Consider the following 20,069-nt stretch of genomic DNA (forward strand, 5'->3'; position numbering starts at 1 on the left):
AGATGTATCTACTGATTGCATTGTTCCATCTGAGCCACTGGCTTAATCCCATTCTTTAACTTGTATTTTTGGTTGAGTTGGAGACATGAATCCAACATATCATTTGTTAAACCTGTCAATATGCTATTCATTGTTTATTGTTTTCCAAACATTGAATTGTGTTTGATTTTCAACATAACAATAAAAGTTAAAGAATAGGACTCATTCAAATCAAACTTTAAATGCACTTTAAATAAAGTTGGATTTAATTTAGTCCTATTCTTTAACTTTGATTGTTGTGTTTATTTACATATTTCGTTGCGATGGAGACGTGAAGCCAACATATCAAATATTAATTTGGAGACGAACTGTAATTAAAGCCAGACTAAGTCAGTGTTACAGACAGAACTATCCAAGCAGAAGATGCATCTCCTTTAAAATGTTTATATTTGGTTGTGTTGACAACTAAACACCATTCAATATAACTAAATATCATTACATTTGAAATCAACCAAAGCTTGAAACCCAAGGCCTATTGTATTGTCTATTTTTAATTGAATTCTGGGTTGAATTGAAACAATAGCTGTCGATGACTTTGCAAATGCTATATAGGCCTAAATAGTCTAATTGACGTTATATGAGTGATAAAGTATGGTCACATGTCATTTTCTCTGTGAAACTTTCCCTTTGGAATGACTTTGATAAAAACTAAATAGATTTGCTGTTGCTAAGTGAGATCTCAAAACAATCATTGTCAAGATAGCATCATGGTAATAGTCACTGATAAATATCATATCTAAGCAGGGTTGGCTTGGTTACAACCCTGGATGGGAGACTAAAGGGTAGCTGTAGATATATCAATTCTCCAGTAGGAGGTGCTGCCCAGCCTATTGTTTTGAAGAGCTGACGCTGTTTTAAAGGTACAAATTCAACATAGGTTTGTCTACGTTGAAATGTGGTTACCATGACAACAACATCTATGTGGTTGAAATTTCACCCTCAAAACAGCAGTTTACATTGAATACGTTTTTCAAATCCAATGTATTTTCCTTGTAGATTCCTTGTCACAATACATTGACAAATTACGTTGTAACAACGTTGATTCAACCAGTTTATGCCCAGTGGGACAATTTTCCTATAACTTGATTGGTTGGTTAGTTACAGGTCAGAGGTGAAAGCGAGGCAGGACGTGAAACCGGACGTCCGGCAGCCTCCATTCACAGACTACAGACAGCCCCCGTTGGACTACAGACACCCTCCTGTAGCAGACTACCGCCAGCCGCCCACCCTGGACTACAGACACCCTCCTCTGATGGACTACAGACAGCTGTCCACTGACCCCAGGCACTTCCCTATGCCTGTGCCCCACGACTACAGACAGATCCAGCCACAGATGCCACAGGTCTACCAGGTCAGATACTTTACTCATCAATACAATATTGACCTGTGATGTCTGAAAACTTACATTTTACTTTTACTTTAAGCATGTAAAGCTGTCAAAAATGGGGCTCCCAGGTGGCACAGTGGTCTAAAACACTGCATCTCAGTGCTGGAAGCGTCACTACAGACAACCTGTTTCGAATCCAGACTATCACAACCGGCTGTGATTGGGAATCTCATAGGGCGGCGCACAATTGGCCCAGCGTCGTCCGAGTTTGGCCGGTGTAGGCCGTCATTGTAAATAAGAATTTGTTCTTAACTGACTTGCCGAGTTAAATAAAGGTGAAACTAAAATAAAAGAAATACATTCAACTGAAATACATGGGCATTGACAAGCAAGAAACAGTAGTTCAGGTAGAGAGGTTAACGAGGAAGATGTGGTAATTCTAGCCTGGTTAAACCAGACTGAATGCTGCACTGAGTTAAACAATAGTGAGCTCAGCATTCAGTCTGGTTTAACCAGGTTATAGTAATACACATGGCCATTAGCTTTTGTGATGGTGATCCCCTCCTCCCTGGTTCTTACTGTCTGTTGTCTGAATGTGTCCTGCTCCTTCCGCTCCTCCCTGGTTCTTACTGCCTGTTGTCTGAATGTGTCCTGCTCCTTCCCCTCCTCCCTGGTTCTTACTGCCTGTTTTCTGAATGTATCCTGTTACTTCCCCTCCTCCCTGGTTCTTACTGCCTGTTGTCTGAATGTGTCCTGTTACTTCCCCTCCTCCCTGGTTCTTACTGCCTGTTGTCTGAATGTGTCCTGCTCCTCCCCCTCCTCCCTGGTTCTTACTGCCTGTTGTCTGAATGTGTCCTGCTCCTTCCCCTCCTCCCTGGTTCTTACTGCCTGTTTTCTGAATGTATCCTGTTACTTCCCCTCCTCCCTGGTTCTTACTGCCTGTTGTCTGAATGTGTCCTGTTACTTCCCCTCCTCCCTGGTTCTTACTGCCTGTTGTCTGAATGTGTCCTGCTCCTCCCCCTCCTCCCTGGTTCTTACTGCCTGTTTTCTGAATGTGTCCTGCTCCTTCCCCTCCTCCCTGGTTCTTACTGCCTGTTGTCTGAATGTGTCCTACTCTTTCCCCTCCTCCCTGGTTCTTACTGCCTGTTGTCTGAATGTGTCATGTTCCATCCCCTCCTCCCTGGTTCTTACTGCCTGTTGTCTGAATGTGTCCTACTCCTTCCCCTCCTCCCTGGTTCTTACTGCCTGTTGTCTGAATGTGTCCTGCTCCTCCCCCTCCTCCCTGGTTCTTACTGCCTGTTGTCTGAATGTGTCCGGCTCCTTCCCCTCCTCCCTGGTTCTTACTGCCTGTTTTCTGAATGTGTCCTGCTCCTTCCCCTCCTCCCTGGTTCTTGCTGCCTGTTGTCTGAATGTGTCCTACTCCTTCCCCTCCTCCCTAGTTCTTACTGCCTGTTGTCTGAATGTGTCCTTCTCCTTCCCCTCCTCCCTGGTTCTTGCTGCCTGTTGTCTGAATGTGTCCTTCTCCTTCCCCTCCTCCCTGGTTCTTGCTGCCTGTTGTCTGAATGTGTCCTGTTCCTTCCCCTCCTCCCTGGTTCTTACTGCCTGTTGTCTGAATGTGTCCTGCTCCTTCCCCTCCTCCCTGGTTCTTACTGTCTGTTGTGTGAATGTGTCCTGCTCCTTCCCCTCCTCCCTGGTTCTTACTGCCTGTTGTCTGAATGTGTCCTGCTCCTTCCCCTCCTCCCTGGTTCTTACTGCCTGTTGTCTGAATGTGTCCTGTTCCTTCCCCTCCTCCCTGGTTCTTACTGCCTGTTGTCTGAATGTGTCCTGTTCCTTCCCCTCCTCCCTGGTTCTTACTGCCTGTTGTCTGAATGTGTCATGTTCCTTCCCCTCCTCCCTGGTTCTTACTGCCTGTTGTCTGAATGTGTCCTACTCCTTCCCCTCCTCCCTGGTTCTTACTGTCTGTTGTGTGAATGTGTCCTGCTCCTTCCCCTCCTCCCTGGTTCTTACTGCCTGTTGTCTGAATGTGTCCTGCTCCTTCCCCTCCTCCCTGGTTCTTACTGCCTGTTGTCTGAATGTGTCCTGCTCCTTCCCCTCCTCCCTGGTTCTTACTGCCTGTTGTCTGAATGTGTCCTGCTCCTTCCCCTCCTCCCTGGTTCTTACTGCCTGTTGTCTGAATGTGTCCTACTCCTTCCCCTCCTCCCTGGTTCTTACTGCCTGTTGTCTGAATGTGTCCTGTTACATCTCCAGGACTTTGACTTCTTCACCGTGGAGCTGGAGAAGAGTGTGAAGGGGTTCGGCTTCAGTATCCGTGGAGGGAGGGAGTACAAGATGGACCTGTTTGTCCTGCGACTGGCCGAGGACGGACCCGCCATCCGCAACGGGAGGATGAGGGTAGGCTGATGACGATGTCACATCCTGCGCTGAACTAACACTTCCCCTCAACATACTTACAGTAGCTTCTCTCCCAATGCTGGTTTAGTGGGATATTAATAATAATTCTTTGCTGGTTTTAATTGTCTGATGATTATCTTGGCAGCAAATTTCCATTTTAAGCCCTGTAAGAAAATAATCTGCTAATGCAGTGTGGCTGAGTGTGTGAAGGATTTGGGATGTTTTGACACCTGCTGGGTTAGTGGGTTTACTGGCAGCAGAAACGTTTCTCTAGTCTAGTCAATAATGCATTAGGTACTATGAACATTCAGATGAATAATTAAAGGGTAGCTGCTTTTACCATTAATAGTTTTCACGATGGTCCGTTTCGTAATGTTCTCTTCATGGACAGAGGGTACTATCTGCCGGTCACCGTCTGTTTAACAACAAAAAAGAAGACAATTGTTTTCTAAATTGAAGTTCAAATGTAGTACTCTTTGTAAAAAGATGCAGAGCGTACCAAGCTTTTAGTTCCCCAAGTTCATGCCTTCCTTCCATCACCTCTGTGAAAGTATGAGTCACTCTCTCTCAACAGCTGTATATGTTCTTGTAGCCTGCTATGTTCATCCAGAGTGACTCTGACCACTTTATGGCGCAGAAAATACAGAAATCTCACTTTACTTTTCCAATATCAAAGAGTATATTACAAGTCTGTCATTGCAGTTTTTCTATATCTCCTAAAGTATCTTGATCGTCTCCTACCCGTCACACTTTTCTCTCTGCCCAATCTCCCTAGTGTGGACCAATAGCGTTCATTATCTGTAATGAACCTGTCAGAGATAATGTGTGTAAAACACCCTGTAGGGATATTACTCCCACTCCGCCACAGCGAGGTAAATGCAGCTCGGCGGGCCCAGGCCCAAACCCATCGACTGGGGATGAGGGATAGCTAGCGGTCCTCTTCTCTCTCTTCAACGCCCAGGCCGGTATCGTGATTTATCCTTCAGTAATCACAGTTTTAAAGGCCCACTCAAACTCTGCAGTCCGCCACACACAGGCCCAGTTTGAACTCTGATCATGGGGGAGAAGAATGGTCGAGGGGGAAAGGTAGGATCATCTAACACCGCTGTTGAAATGAACTGGGATGGGCCGGCTGGCTATATAGTATACTACTTTTTACATGACCAAGGAATAAGGCTCAGGCTCTGGTCAAAAGTGCACTATATAGGCAATAGGGTGCTGTTTCAGACACAGAGAGACAATCCAAGGATAACCATGCTTCATCTGGAGCTTGGAGGTCATACTACTACTGTTGGCTTGGTGTTCAATTCTCCCATCCACACCCAGTCACTTCCTATCCATTTAAAGGGGAATGACTCAGGCCAGCCTCAGCCATTCACTAACTGTCAGAAGGTGTAGATGGACAGGCTGCCCAGCTCCACTCAGATCAGCCTAATAACACTTAATGACTCCCCTTCTCTCTCTCTCTGTTGCCGGGCGGATTCTCTCTCCTCAGCTTTCAAATTACTTCCACTATTAGCCGAGAACTTTTCCATTTGTTACAGTAATTGGTTTATACATTTGGCGCCGCAGCACGTGGTCTCCTACACTATTAGTCAAGAGGGCACTTGTCCCATTCCCAAGTGAAGGAAGTGTGTTAGTGAGATCCTTCAGGGGATATGCCTGTAGAATTGGCCTCCGACCTTGATGTTGTAGTCATAGAGAGGTCACAACCTTTTCACTGCAGTGCTGGAAGGGAGGTGTAGTCTACTTAGTTAAATGAATAGGTTACTACCAGGTCTTCAGCTGCTATTGTCCTGGGTCATATTCATTAGGAATACGTTTTGCAACGGAAAACGTAAACAACTGTTTCTTATTGGACGGATTCAGGAACACCCTCCCTGTTTCAGTCCATATTCTTCCGTTTGGTACGTAATGAACAACGCCCAGGACATTGGTATTCAGGAGGGTATCCTCTTTAGTCTCAGCCCCCCTGCAGGGAAGAGTCCATAATTCAATCTAAATGACATTATAAAAACGGGCTGCAGGAATTAATGACAACTGACACCACATTCATGAGTGCTAATTCTGATTAGCGCTTTACACTGGCCGCTCTGATCCCACTGCACCACTATGATTTATAGATCCACATTGATCCTAATAAATTGTGATCCACAATAAATTTGCCTCATTCATTTTGTGCTTTAATACGTAGTGTGTGTGCTTATCTCAGAGGCCTGCCAATAAATAATTGCGTTGGTGGTTGCGGCAGTGTGTGCCAGCGCTCTTCCATAATTTGTTCATCTAATCAGGGAATTGGTGTGAACTTATCACGCAATGTAACGCATGTTCATATAACACAGGTGCTCAGTGGGTTGGTGATTTAGAGGTTACTGTCACAGTGGTCTATTGTCTATTTATTGTCTGTGCAGTATTTGCATGGCAACAGGATTTCATGCACATACACACACAAACAGCGGGGACACACACACTCTATCTATCTATCTACAGTATTGCTCTCTCTCTCTCTCACTGTGTTGTCTCTCCTTCTCTCCAGGTAGGGGACCAGATCATTGAGATCAATGGGGACACCACCAGGGACATGACCCACGCACGGGCCATCGAGCTCATCAAGTCAGGGGGCCGGCGGGTGCGTCTGCTCCTGAAGAGAGGCACAGGGCAGGTCCCAGAGTATGGTGGGTTTCCCTTCTGTCCCTCTAACTCTGTGTTTACCCCTCCCCAGGCCAATGCTAATCCAGCTGTAACACACTCAAATCCACCCGCTTACCTTCTAATCTCATCTGATTCCAGTAACACTATAATCACATTTTAAAAGTCACACACACACTTCTACATTTACATTTAAGTCATTTAGCAGACGCTCTTATCCAGAGCGACTTACAAGTACATACATTCATACTTTTTTTGTACTGGCCCCCCGTTGGAATCGAACCCACAACCCTGGCGTTGCAAGCGCCATGCTCTACCAACTGAGCCACACGGGGCCTTCATAAAATGATTAAAATGATTACGTCTATAGATTATTCTTTACTCGGGCGTCCCGAGTGGCACAGTGGTCTAAAGCACTGCATCGCAGTGTTGCGGAATCACTACTGCCTGGGATCAATCCCAGGCTGTGTCATTGCTGGCTGTAACTGGGAGTCCCATAGGGTGGTGCACAATTGGCCCAGCGTCGTCCGGGTTAGGGGAGGGTTTGGCCCAGCGTCGTCCAGGTTAGGGGAGGGTTTGGCCCAGCGTCGTCCGGGTTAGGGGAGGGTTTGGCCCAGCGTCATCCAGGTTAGGGGAGGGTTTGGCCCAGCGTCGTCCGGGTTAGGGGAGGGTTTGGCTGGGGGGGCTTTACTTGGCTCTTCGCGCTCTAGCGACTCCTTGTGGCGGACCGGGCGCCTGCAGGTGAACTGTGTTTGCCCCAGCACATTGGCAAGGCTGACTTCCGGGTTAAGCGAGCGGGTGTTAAGATGCACGGTTTGGCGGGTCATGTTTCGGAGGATGCATGACTCAACCTTCGCGTCTCCCAAGCCCGTTGGTGAGTTGCAGCGATGAGACAATTTCGCAATCACGAAATTGGGTAGAAAAAGGGGGTAAAAATGACAAAAAACATCAACTTTATAACTATAACTCTACTTATGTCTGGCATGCCTATCTTCTAATGTAGTTATATTTTCTTTACCCATAGCAATGTCTTTCTCTCTACTTAATACTTTAACACTGATAAACTTGTCTTTCTCTTGACTAATAATAGTGTAACTCTTCCTTTCAAGGCATCTGGTTTAACCCTAATGATTGGTATAGGTTGTTACTCCCCTTTCCTTAGGAATGGTACCTTCCAGTCTCTCCATGTGCATGAAAAGTGACAAGCATGGCTCCCCCTATTTCTTCCTAATGGGCCACTCTAAAGACACGGTTTGTGACGATCTGCATGTTCCAGTCTAATTCTACTTGGTATCGTGGTTTGTGGTGTGTTTTTGTGTGCCCATGCCGTGTGTTGCAGCTGTGACTTCCTGGTCAGAACACACTGGCTCCTCCTCTCCACTTCAATCACAGTAACATCAACCTAGTTCCTCAGCTATTGGGGCTTTCAAGACAACTGGGGGGGGACGAGGTCAAATCATGATGTCACCGATCTTCAGGTCGGAAAATCTGAGTTTTATAAAGATGCTAGTTGTCTTGAACACACTTAAGTCTGAGTTGTCCAAGTTCCCACTTGTTTTGAACACACTTAAGTCTGAGATGTCCAAGTTCCCAGTTGTCTTGAACGTGGCATATGTCCACATGGTCATCAGGCCAGCCCAATGGAATTATTATACTGTATGTACACACAATAAATACATTTTACACATTTAGAAAGATCCATGAACCAACTTTTACAAAATGGCGATTCAAACTGACAGCCACTATCGTCTAGATAGATTAGTCAGAAATATATAGGCAGACTATTTCCTGTGATAAAATCCCACCGTGGTGCACGCTGAGCCTCCTAACAGACATTGATGTCCCCTGCACCTCAGGGAATGACAGCACCTAGCGGCCCACTTGGTAATAAATCCTGATGTGTCAGACTCTCCCATGGCCTCTGTAACGGAGAGTCACACTCCCGGCCTGTGGGTAGTGAGTTAGCGCTGAGGCTAGCACTGCACATGACTCTTCCACAGCCAGCCAAGGCCTCCACTGTGAAATACAGTCATCAGCACTTAGCTTTGGCAGGTGACCAGGGTCTTTAAACACAGGAAATAGTATTGTTTTTCTCCATCTTCGCTGCTAGGAGACTTCTGATTTCCTCTCCCAGTTTGGGACTCTCCCCGGCCATTTATGACAGAGATTTTTTGTTATCTATTTCTCTCTCTTTTTCTCTCTCTCTCCCTCTCTCTGTCTCGCTCCCCACCCCTCTCTCTCTCCCCCATCAGAAAGGGTTTTTCTATTACCTGCCCGAGGGTGACGTAAAGCTGTGAAATACGCACCATGAGCCCATTACACTGTCAGCCAGAGGACGCCATATTAAATCACCAGCGTCACTTTTCATATCAACTATCAACCTGTGTGTTCTGGGCAGAGCAGTCACATAAAAGTGGAATAGCCATTTGTAACATGGATGTGGGGGATTGTGTGGATACGTAGATGTTTTACAGGCCTAGGTTTATCTGCATACTGAGAGGATGTAGTATTTATGGAGTTTGATGCACTGCTTCAGAGTATTTAACTACATTTTGCAAAGCGGCTCTGTATTTTCAGCTAGTTTATACAGTACTTTGGAAACGGAATTCAAAGCTTATAAAAACTGCATCCTGATGAAATAATGAAGTGGAATAAAAGACGGTTGCCACATTTACTACCACACAATATGATACTGTGTGTGTGCGCGTGCATGACGTTTGGGAGTATGTGGAAGTGTGCATGCTGTGTATTGTGTGGATGTATTAGTGCATGTGTACATTTGTCCCCTCATACAGAGTACTAGAGTATGGAGGTTGTTTTAAGGTCGGATCCAGTCAGCTAGCTGGGCAGCAGGGCCCTCACCCCTTAGAACGAACAGAGACGTATCCAAGGTGACAGCAGGTATTAGCTCATTACACATACTCCCTCCCACAATCCTATTGGGCCACACAGCCTCCTCGGGAGATCATCACTTCAATACACCAAGCAGTGGCTGATGGGTAGGGGAATGCGCTGGTGTGAAATGTCCAGGGTTTCAGAGTGCAACAGACACCTGCATCGTCTGTGAGCCTGCTCACTGAGCTCTCTCCAATCACCAGACCTTCCTAGCTGGTCTGGGAGTCCATCTAGTCTGTAATGAGGCCTCATGGAGCTAGCCTAGCCTCCCTCTTTCCCCATGCTAGTTAGACGATTGGCGCTAGCATCCATAGGGGGATTCCCTGCCTGCCTGTTTGTAATGAATGATAACCCTGGGACTGATAGCTCAGCGATGCAGAAAGAGAAGCTAACAGGCCTTGTGAGCTGCAGCAACCTCAGAAGAAGGTAGTGCCCTCTAGGTTTAGACGCTACCGTGGTTACTCAGCCCAGAGCACCGGTGGAGAGTCTCGAACCCCCAGGTTCTCTCTCCCGAGCCAGGCTGAAGCACCGCCTGATTCAGCACATCATCCATTCCATTAAACCTGTTTTGTGATTTTTCTGCCTGCTCCTTAGAAGTTCTGAGGCTTTAAAGGGAGCTAGGGAACTGAGATGTATGCTGCCTAAAAGTGAACTTGCAGTGTGTGACTTATAGGAGTGAAGTGATATTTCACTTGCAGCCCATGCCACAAAGACTGGGTATGATTGTTGTGATTGCTACAATATGGCTGCTGTCATCCATGAATCTGCTAAATTGTAATTATTCAATTTATTGCCTCCTCCTCATGCCTTTTGCACACATTGTATATAGATTATCTTTTTTTCTACCATGTTATTGACTTGTTTATTGTTTACTCCATGTGTAACTCTGTGTTGTTGTCTGTTCACACTGCTATGCTTTATCTTGGCCAGGTCGCAGTTGCAAATGAGAACTTGTTCTCAACTAGCCTACCTGGTTAAATAAAGTTGAAATAAAATAAAATAAATAAAAAATAAAAAATGTAGACTAGAGGCGGGTTTCTTGCCTTGGTGTGTGTTGTTTGGATAAAGCTATAGATTCATAGATATATCTCTATAGGGCAAACTTCCACTTAAGTCAACTTTTCACTCAGTCTCCCATTGACATCCATGCATGACTAAGTAAATGGAAGGTAGGATTCGCCCCTGACTGTTAAGACTATCTTTCCCATGTCTAACTGTGTGTTTGTGCCCCAGCAGACAGTACCTCCCCCTGGGATGCACGCCCTTCAGCCTCCCCAAGTCTGTCGGAAGTAGCCCTGCCCCCAGACACTCTGACCATGCCATCGCCCTCATCTCATCTGACCCCGCCCCAGCAGCCACCGGGCCCTGACCTGGCTCACCTGCCACCGCAGGAGGTCCCGTGGGAGCCGGCGGCGCAAGAGAGCAGGAGGGTGGATTGCTCCCAGAGCCCCCGGAAGGTCCCGACCGAGCCTAGTGGGAGTGGTTGCAGTAGTGGGAGGGCCAAGCAGAAAGAAGGTGGCAGGTCCACCTGCAGAGGGAGTGGCCCCAAAGACGGAGGGCCGGTGGGGAGGGATGAGCAGCTACCTGGGGGAGGGGAGCCCAAAAGCTCCTCCAGGGGGAGGTCTAAGGAGAAGATAGCTGGGGAGAGCAGCAGCATGTCCCACGGAAAAAGAGAAACCACCCAGTCCCCGACGAAAAACTCCAAGCCCTCATACACAAACTCTAACGGGAACGGCGGCAGCGGTGGTACTCAGAGCGGCAGCAGCAGTCACCCAGACGTTAGTGTCGGGCATCAGGGGGAGCCGGCGCAGGAGAAGCCCAGGCCCAGAGAGGCAGAGAGGCGCCCTGGAGAGACCCGGCCCTGCCGCCCCACCAAGAGCACCAGCAGTGGCAACATGGCAGCAGGTAGGAAGGCCACCGTGTCCCCTGGGCCCTGGAAGATCCCCGGCTCTGACAAGCTGCCCAGCCCCCTGCGCTCGGGCACGTCCACTGTGAGCAGATAACACCTTGGAGTATACCCATTACCAGACCCCCAGGCCGGGCTACACTAAGCCTGGCTAGCCCCTTCATTGGCTCCCCTCGCCCTGCCTCCACTCCCCCACCCTCTAGACCTCAGATGTAAAGGGGGGTTCCTCCATGCGTTTTTAGAGAACCATTTTTATTTATGTTGTACTCTAAATTATTTTGAGAGATATTTTACACCGACCACCTTAAGAACTGGAAAGCATCCACTTAAAAATTCAAAACAAGAAGAAACCAAGCAGAATGTGTGTAGCGTGACTGGATCCTTGAGCAGTGTTAAGGGGTCCGAATACAGGAACTTCATTTGGAAGTGCTCAAATCCCCACAGCACTCCAGTCGAGGACGTACATGCAGATTGAACCACTCACCGATTGGTTGACTGTGACACTGCAGTTTTTTTATACAATGGAGTCTATTTTATGAAAAGGAATGTTGAAGAGGGGTTGCCTGTTTGTGTATTTTGAAAAGAGAGAATGAAAACCAGAACTTGAAAAAGAGTATACGCATTAATGGGACTTTGCCTTAAATAAGAGACTGTGCGAGGCTGAAGAAGCTATCCCGAGTAATCTATCAAATGGTATAGAAATACATCTATTATATGATGAATATTAATATGTGGGACATGTGATCATCTCTAATGCATACCTAGTTGGGCCAATGGTAGTCCTGAGACACCTCATAAGCTAGGCAAGCGAAGGAACACAACACCATTTTTCAACACTCCATTATAACTCCACAGCCCAGCCTTGGATATTGCATTTCTAGTCTGTGTGGACCCATTCTACAAGACAGCAGGGGACTCTAAGGGCTGTTCGTGCTTGAGTAATCAACGGTTGGCTCACAGGAGAAACATTTCCCCCTCACTGTGCTTCGCGAACAAAGCAATTTGCTGAGGTTTGTCTGTTGGACACTGTGGAGAGAGTGAAGGCTCATGGGATATCGGGGCAGAGTGCCTTACGATCAGGGACCGACGGACAGAGAGGTCTGTTATGGACTTAAAGAACCTAGAACACTCTCTAGACTGATGTAATTCAATCCAGGCTGCTACCGTACAGTCAAATCCAATGTCCCAATATTCATATACATCTGTGCCATGACGGACAGTCATGTTTTTGTATCTGATTGTTGAAATTTGTTCACTATATTTACAGACCCCACAGTATTTATTTGGTCAGAAAACATTAGCAGATCTTTCCATTTCCTTACAGATTGAAGTCAGTTCCACAACTTTTTGGTGTTCTGTTGGCATCTCATCGTCAGATATCGAAACGTCTAGGCAGAACATCTCTAACAGATGGTGTAATCAAGCTGTAGCTACACAGAATGACGTGTTTGGGTGAAAATATGGCAAGTGTATGAAAGCAGGAAACTACACTAGTATTTCTGGTGGGGATCAGAGAGAGAGAGAGAAACATTGCCATTTGTCACGAGCTCATTCATCACAATGTGTCTAATGGTCTGTGGCTTCACTTAACGCTGTTCATTGACACAAGACATGAAAAACTTTTATCTCCCAAAGACGCATATTCATACATTACAACTGACAACTGTCTGAATATTCATTTCCACATTTGTTTAGTCTCTAAGTGATGCCGTCTACATAGCCAGCTACGTTAATATACTGTATAAATACACATCTCTCTCTACCAGATTGTGTTCCAATTAACTTAGGAACTCTAGGCAGTGGAGGCTCTGTCAGTGGCCCTGTCTGCACTTTACTATTACCAGTTTACACAGACACACACACACACACACAGGTACACAGTTACACACACGCGTCCCTTAGAACCGCCTTGTCATCCGATGACTAAGGGAGAGTTTTTGTTTTTTTAAACTCTTCCAAACCCTCTCTCTGGCCCTGGGACTCACAGAAGCTAATTCATCTGTCACTCTGATAACTATTATACTGTACATGGAGATGTGGAGAGACTACAATCATCTAGTCATTATGATCGTTGATAGACATAAGAATCATTCTTGGCGATAAAAGAAAAGTCATTAAGGAGCAATCCGAATGCGTCCCCTTTAGTTTCTGCAGACATCTGATTTTTGAGTGGTAATTTGCAGTGTCGAGCTAACAATCCAGCAAAGAGAGGACGACATTGGCAGAACAAAGCTCCCCCCCCCCCCCCCCCCCCCCCCGGGTGGAAGAAATGACAGTCTTTCAGAATAGGAATGATACGAGAGAAATGATTGATGCTCAGAGGCCGTTGGAATCTCTATTTACGAGAGGAAAATATATTTCTTTAAAGCACAAAGTGGTTCAGAGAATTGCCATGTAAATTGTGCTGGGGAACTGACCCTGAGCAGACAGGAGTCTGTGGCTCAGCCACTGTCTGGGCTTGTTTGAATACTTTAACAATGCATCCTTCCTCTCTTCCTTCTCTCTTTCCTAACATCTTGTAAGAACAGTGGTTACTTCAAGTAAGTAGGCAGCAGGTAGCCTAGAGGTTCAGAGCGTTGGGCCTGTAACTGAAAGGTTGCTGGTTTGAATCCCGAGCCGACTAGGTGGAAAATCTGCCCATGTGCCCTTGAGCAAGGCACTTCACCCTAATTGCTCCGGATAAGATCATCTGTTAAATGACAATAAAGACATATATAATAATGTAAAGCAAGTACATGTTCATTCATGTTAAGTGTCACTGGTTACTTCAAGGATTCATTTGAACAGTGCCACTGTGTTCACTCCACACACAACCATTCCTAGTGTCTGGACAGTCCTGACTGTATACTGCACCTTCATCACTAAGCCTATCATGACTTCTGTGTAGACTAGAGACAAGGCAGAATGTCCTTCCTTCGTTGCACAGTTCGCCGCTTTTCCTCGTCAGAGCAGTCCCCCATTGAGGCAAATGTCAGTACTTTTCTATGGACAGATCAGAAGAGATAGGTTTATCTAAAACGGTGAGTGTGTTGAAGACTGACGCCACGTACAATACATGAACCCCCTGAGCCTACCTAATGCAGCAGGGTATCACTGTGTAGTGTTGTTATTATTAGACGTGTTATTGACCTTGTACAGGTGTGTTGCTATTATAAATATGACTCAATGTATTATTATGGATAGTCCCAGACTTTAAGTGAACGACCTATTTTTATGAAATGCAACACTATGGATATATTAACTTTTGCAGAAATCTTGTTTACCGTATGATATTTCTGAAATGCTGTCAAATAAAATCTTGACACGGTGTAAAGTATTCAATTAAGATTGATTTATGTCTGACCTCGGATCGCCTAATGTCAGGTGAACAGCTTGCCCCGGGTGTATTCATTAGTGCACACCGTAGTAAAACGTTTTGCAACAAAAACAAAGGTTTCTTATAGGACAAGTTCAGGTTAGTTCCTCCGTATTTTGGCTTGTTTGCTTCCGTTTTGTTCCAAGTGAAAACAACTCAACTTGCCCGGAGGTACTTACAGCAGGATCTCCCCCTACCTTATGACCACATGATGGCAGTGCTGTGTAAGGAAAGAAGGCAAATCCCTGATTTCAAAATGACTATTGTACATTCTTGTTGTTTCCACTAGAGAGCATTGTAGACTCGTTTTTGGTTTTCTACATCGTTTTGTAACATTTTCTTATATATAAATGCATAGGTTATTTAACCTAATTTTCTTATATATAAATGCATAGGTTATTTAACCTATATAACCTGTTCCAAATATTCCTCCCGCGATTTTAGGGATAAAATCTTGTGTTGAAAAACAGAGGGAATGGCCTTAGGTAGACTTTCCCTGTGAATAGTTAAAGTGATATAGCCTACTGTACACATATGATCACCAAACATGTACAGTACACAGCTCTCAACTCATGTGATCATAACTTTCTTTCCATAGAGCAAATCACTGCCCTGCCCTGAATGGTGATTCAAATGACTGCCCTGCCCTGAATGGTGGTTCAAATCACTGTCCTGCCCTGAATGGTGGTTCAAATCACTGTCCTGCCCTGAATGGTGATTCAAATCACTGCCCTGCAACAAATGAAAGTCCCTGTTGGGATGGGTGGAGTCAGGTGGATGGAGGCTTGCTGCTTGGCAACCTTAAAGATGATACATATAGAATTTGTTAGAATTTTAGCATTTGTTTTGAATGCAGCCTAATGCTAGGTGAATTGCAAGATATTTCACAGCAATTTAGTTTTCCTACACTATTCAGTGCTTGTTTTCTTACATAAACTGAAATTGAGCGAACAGTGTAGAATCTTAGCAACCAGAAAATGACAGAACTATTTCCACTAGATAACACAGCCCCAAAGTCAGAACAGCTTTCCCATTTTGACAACAGATGCCACTTTGGCAGGAGAAATCAGTAGCCGAATATCACAGCCAATCACAACACTGTGAAACACAATCATTCCACTATTACTGCAGATATATTATGAACATTTTGTGAAATTACAATGCATAAGGGAAAATAAATCCTATGTGTAGCACCTTTAAGTACTAAATGACAACTTCTCATGTTCTATAATGAATTGTCCGTTCAGTAATTGGAGAACATGTCTTGACCTGATGGAGATGTGTGAGCATCCTTCTGAATGAACAATAAGGCATTCATGGGACCACTCAACTGGTGCACACTACAATACAGTGGTGAGTGTTGAGATGTGGGCTGGTACTTGCAGAAGAAAACCTATCACCTGTGGTTGGTTGTTTGTTACCTGTGTCCAATATCCATACAATTCAGTTCACAACCAATGTGTTTGGTTATACAGTGGCCTGTGTTAAAACCTCACTTTTGTTGCTGAACATCATCAAAAAAAACCTAAGGATGGCACCAGGAAAGGGGCCGTCTCAGGTGAACCAAAATAACAAAAAACAACGATTTCCGTAGCTGAGAAAATGTGCATCTATGTCTGTCTGTCTGGAACACGCCCTCCGGTTTCTCTCATCCCATATCATCAATAACCCCGTTCCTCCTCTGTATTCAGTGGGGAGACATGAGAGTGGCCGGCTGTCTAGGACAGTGAAAATTCCACAACGAGACGTTTCGAAGGAGCGGGCAGTAAGATCTGCATTCTCAAGTTGATAGCGCATGTTTCGGTTCTGGGTCGCAAACCTACAGCCAACACATATATACAAGGATATCCTGTCCAAGGTAAGATTGCTTTTACTCGTTTTTAAATTTTTCAAATCCCGTTTTGGTGTAAATGTATAAGAAGGTGCTGGAGTGAAGGACTGAAGTGTCTCTCAATCCCCAGTCAGATTTGTCTGGGTTGGGAATGTAGAAAGCGTGCCCATTTGACGCCTTCTGTTTGTTTACAAACATGCACACTAGCTTGCTATGGTGAACATTTAATTTAGCCTAGCCATACTGTGATCGCTTTCATTAATGTCTTAACATGACTGAGTGAGTGCGCGCGAGCTACAGTGCCTGATTCTACCAGCGGCCAGTCAGTCCAGTCCAGTCTCTACAGTATATACAGTACATTGCATAGCTTTCTGTAATGTGAGGGAGGTCTTTTGTAAATCCTCAGAATATTTCTGCGTGCGTAAATATTGTTCCTTGTAGGCCCACAAACTAGCTTACAATAGCTCAAAATAACTGAACAAATCAGCTAGATAAATGCTTCCGAATAAAAGGAGGCGGTATAAAAGCCGGTAAAATGACTCAGATATACAGTATATCACAAAAGTGAGTACACCCCTCTCATTTCTGTAAATATTTGAGTATATCTTTTCATGTGACAACACTGAAGAAATGACACTCTGCTACAATGTAAAGTAGTGAGTGTACAGCTTGTTTAACAGTGTAAATTTGCTGTCCCCTCAAAATAACTCAACACACAGCCATTAAGGTCTAAACCGCTGGCAACAAAAGTGAGTACACCCCTAAGTGAAAATGTCCAAATTGGGCCCAAAGTGTCAATATTTTGTGTGGCCACCATCCTTTTCCAGCACTGCCTTAACAGTCTTGGGCATGGAGCTCACCAGAGCTTCACAGGTTGCCACTGGAGTCCTCTTCCACTCCTCCATGATGACATCATGGAGCTGGTGGATGTTAGAGACCTTGCACTCCTCCACCTTCCGTTTAAGGATGCCCCACAGATGCTCAATAGGGGTTAGGTCTGGAGACATGCTTGGCCAGTCCATCACCTTTAACCTCAGCTTCTTTAGCAAGGCAGTGGTCGTCTTGGAGGTGTGTTTGGGGTCATTATCATGTTGGAATACTGCCCTGCGGCCCAGTCTCTGAAGGGAGGGGATCATGCTCTGCTTCAGTATGTCACAGTACATGTTGGCATTCATGGTTCCCTCAATGAACTGTAGCTCCCCAGTGACGGCAGCACTCATGCAGCCCCAGACCATGACACTCCCACCACCATGCTTGACTGTAGGCAAGACACACTTGTCTTTGTACTCCTCACCTGGTTGCTGCCACACACACTTGACACCATCTGAACCAAATAAGTTTATCTTGGTCTCATCAGACCACAGGACATGGTTCCAGTAATCCATGTCCTTAGTCTGCTTGTCTTCAGCAAACTGTTTGTGGGCTTTCTTGTGCATCATCTTTAGAAGAGGCTTCCTTCTGGGACGATAGCCATGCAGACCAATTTGATGCAGTGTACGGCGTATGGTCTGAGCACTGACAGGCTGACCCCCCACCCCTTCAACCTCTGCAGCAATGCTGGCAGCACTCATACGTCTATTTCCTAAAGACAACCTCTGGATATGACGCTGAGCACGTGCACTCAACTTCTTTGGTCGACCATGGCGAGGCCTGTTCTGAGTGGAACCTGTCCAGTTCAACCGCTGTATGGTCTTGGCCACTGTGCTGCAGCTCAGTTTCAGGGTCTTGGCAATCTTCATATAGCCCAGGCCATCTTTATGTAGAGCAACAATTATTTTTTTCAGATCTTTAGAGAGTTCTTTGCCATGAGGTGCCATGTTGATCTTCCAGTGACCAGTCAGTATGAGGGAGTGTGAGAGCGATGACACCAAATTTAACACACCTGCTCCCCATTCACACCTGAGACCTTGTAACACTAACCAGTCACATGACACCGGGGAGGAAAAATGGCTAATTGGGCCCAATTTGGACATTTTCACTTAGGGGTGTACTCACTTTTGTTGCCAGCGGTTTAGACATTAATGGCTGTGTGTTGAGTTATTTTGAGGGGACAGCAAATGTACACTGTTATACAAGCTGTACACTCACTACTTTACATTGTAGCAAAGTGTCATTTCTTCAGTGTTGTCACATGAAAAGATATACTCAAATATTTACAAAAATGTGAGGGGTGTACTCACTTTTGTGATATACTGTAACTGTCATATTGGTTTATTGTGCAGCGCTTTCTCATGTGGAATCATTGCTGGCGCTCATTGAGTAATCAGAGGTCGGCGAGTGCTCTCTCTGCGCGCTGAAAGTGAAGCGCGCGTTCTCTATCTTGCGCAAAAAGGTTCATAAATGATTGGGGGAGAGATTGTGTTCTGACAGTATTGTTATCTATGTTGTGTAACTGCCTTAGAATTTATTCGGAATTAAAATACCTCAAATGAACAGGAAATCATGTTGTGGGTAATGTTGGACATTGCATTATGACAATGTGTGTGTCCTTTGCTATCATTGGCCATTAGAATGAGCTAGTATCCACCACTGTATTATGTGGGACTTCCAGTCGTCAGATTTGAATTTGAGTTCATATAGTCCTTTACAACATATCTGAGGTGGCTGACCCCTGACCTTAAGCCTATATTTGCACCTTGATGGGCTCCTAACTTTTGAATGTGTCAGAATCCCCGTTGACCTTATACAACACTGCAGAGGTGAGGAGAAGGAGAGTGAGGGCCAAATTGACCTCTGCAGTCACCATATATGCCAGTGCGCTTTGAGCCAGGTGTTGGGGTATGGGGTGTGAGAAAATAGCTTGTCACGTTATGTCACTTGTCATCAGTTTAAAAAAGAAAGAAAACGTAGGAAAGGTAATGTCTTGCGGTGGTTTCTGAACCTAGATGTCACAGATAGGTTGAGTTATCCTCAGAGACTGGCACTGGCCTATATTTACTTTTTGTTCTGTTGGGAGACCTCAGTGATGATCTGCTCTTGTTCACAGCCAAGTAGTTATGTGTATGAGTTTGTGCATGGTGTAGCAACCTGACAGAGTACACATTGACACTTCATTCCCCTCATAAAATTCCATGTAAAAGCAGCGCTACATTCTTGTACTCTCATTCCAGTAAGGTACGTAGTAATGCAATTTACTGAGAACATTACGCTAGAGATGACCATTGACACTCTTGACTGAGTATTAAGGATTTCTAAATTACACCCTCAATTTCCAGGGGCATACCCTCTCCATTCCTTTGTGCTCACTGCACTTTCTCTCTTCTTTACTGTCTCTGAGCCATGCTTCTCCGTTTCACTCTCTCCTCTCTCCTCCTGCCTCTCCCTCTCTTATTTCTTTGTATGGATAGGCAGAATCAGACAGCTAGACTCTCTTACTCACTTCCTCTCTCTCTCTGTCTCTGTCTCTGTCTCTCTTTCTCTCTTGCTCTCTCACTCCCCCCTACTTTAAACAGCCGCTGTGCTTTCTCTCTCGGTGCCAAAGTGTGTTTTATTCTCCTGGCACTCTTTGCCACCATGCTCTTGCCCATTGCCCGCAGAAAACAGGGTGGCATGCACATCACAGATGCATCATGGGTGAACTTAGTGGCTGTGGGCATCATCATCTGTTCCTGGTTGAGTCTTTCCTCCCCACTTCGATAAGTCCCGTCCTCCTTTCAACTCGTGTTCATTTCCGGAA

General features: G+C 45.4%; 2 protein-coding genes across 11 annotated transcripts in view; both read left to right on the forward strand.

The window, feature by feature from the left end:
* Window positions 1-14,523, forward strand: part of LOC129838228 (membrane-associated guanylate kinase, WW and PDZ domain-containing protein 2-like) — a 316,505-nt gene extending 301,982 nt beyond the window's left edge. For 6 of the 10 annotated variants that reach the window (XM_055905014.1, XM_055905017.1, XM_055905018.1 and 3 more), the window contains 4 exons: window positions 1,138-1,390; window positions 3,614-3,757; window positions 6,294-6,432; window positions 10,538-14,523. In XM_055905014.1, coding sequence (XP_055760989.1) covers window positions 1,138-1,390; window positions 3,614-3,757; window positions 6,294-6,432; window positions 10,538-11,304 — 1,303 coding nt within the window. In that variant the 3' untranslated portion in view covers window positions 11,305-14,523. Of the gene's footprint in view, window positions 1-1,137; window positions 1,391-3,613; window positions 3,758-6,293; window positions 6,433-7,546; window positions 7,658-10,537 lie in introns of all 10 variants that reach the window. The other 4 variants (XM_055905022.1, XM_055905024.1, XM_055905023.1 and 1 more) reach the window with 4 other exon arrangements.
* A 1,425-nt stretch (window positions 14,524-15,948) lies between these two features.
* LOC129838230 (fatty acyl-CoA reductase 1-like) overlaps window positions 15,949-20,069 on the forward strand; it is an 87,777-nt gene continuing 83,656 nt past the window's right edge. Inside the window, exon 1 of the mRNA XM_055905025.1 lies at window positions 15,949-16,420. The gene's annotated coding sequence lies outside the window, so the exon portion shown is untranslated. The remainder of the gene's footprint in view (window positions 16,421-20,069) is intronic.

Source organism: Salvelinus fontinalis, chromosome 39, assembly GCF_029448725.1.
Source record: "Salvelinus fontinalis isolate EN_2023a chromosome 39, ASM2944872v1, whole genome shotgun sequence".
Taxonomy (NCBI): domain Eukaryota; kingdom Metazoa; phylum Chordata; class Actinopteri; order Salmoniformes; family Salmonidae; genus Salvelinus; species Salvelinus fontinalis.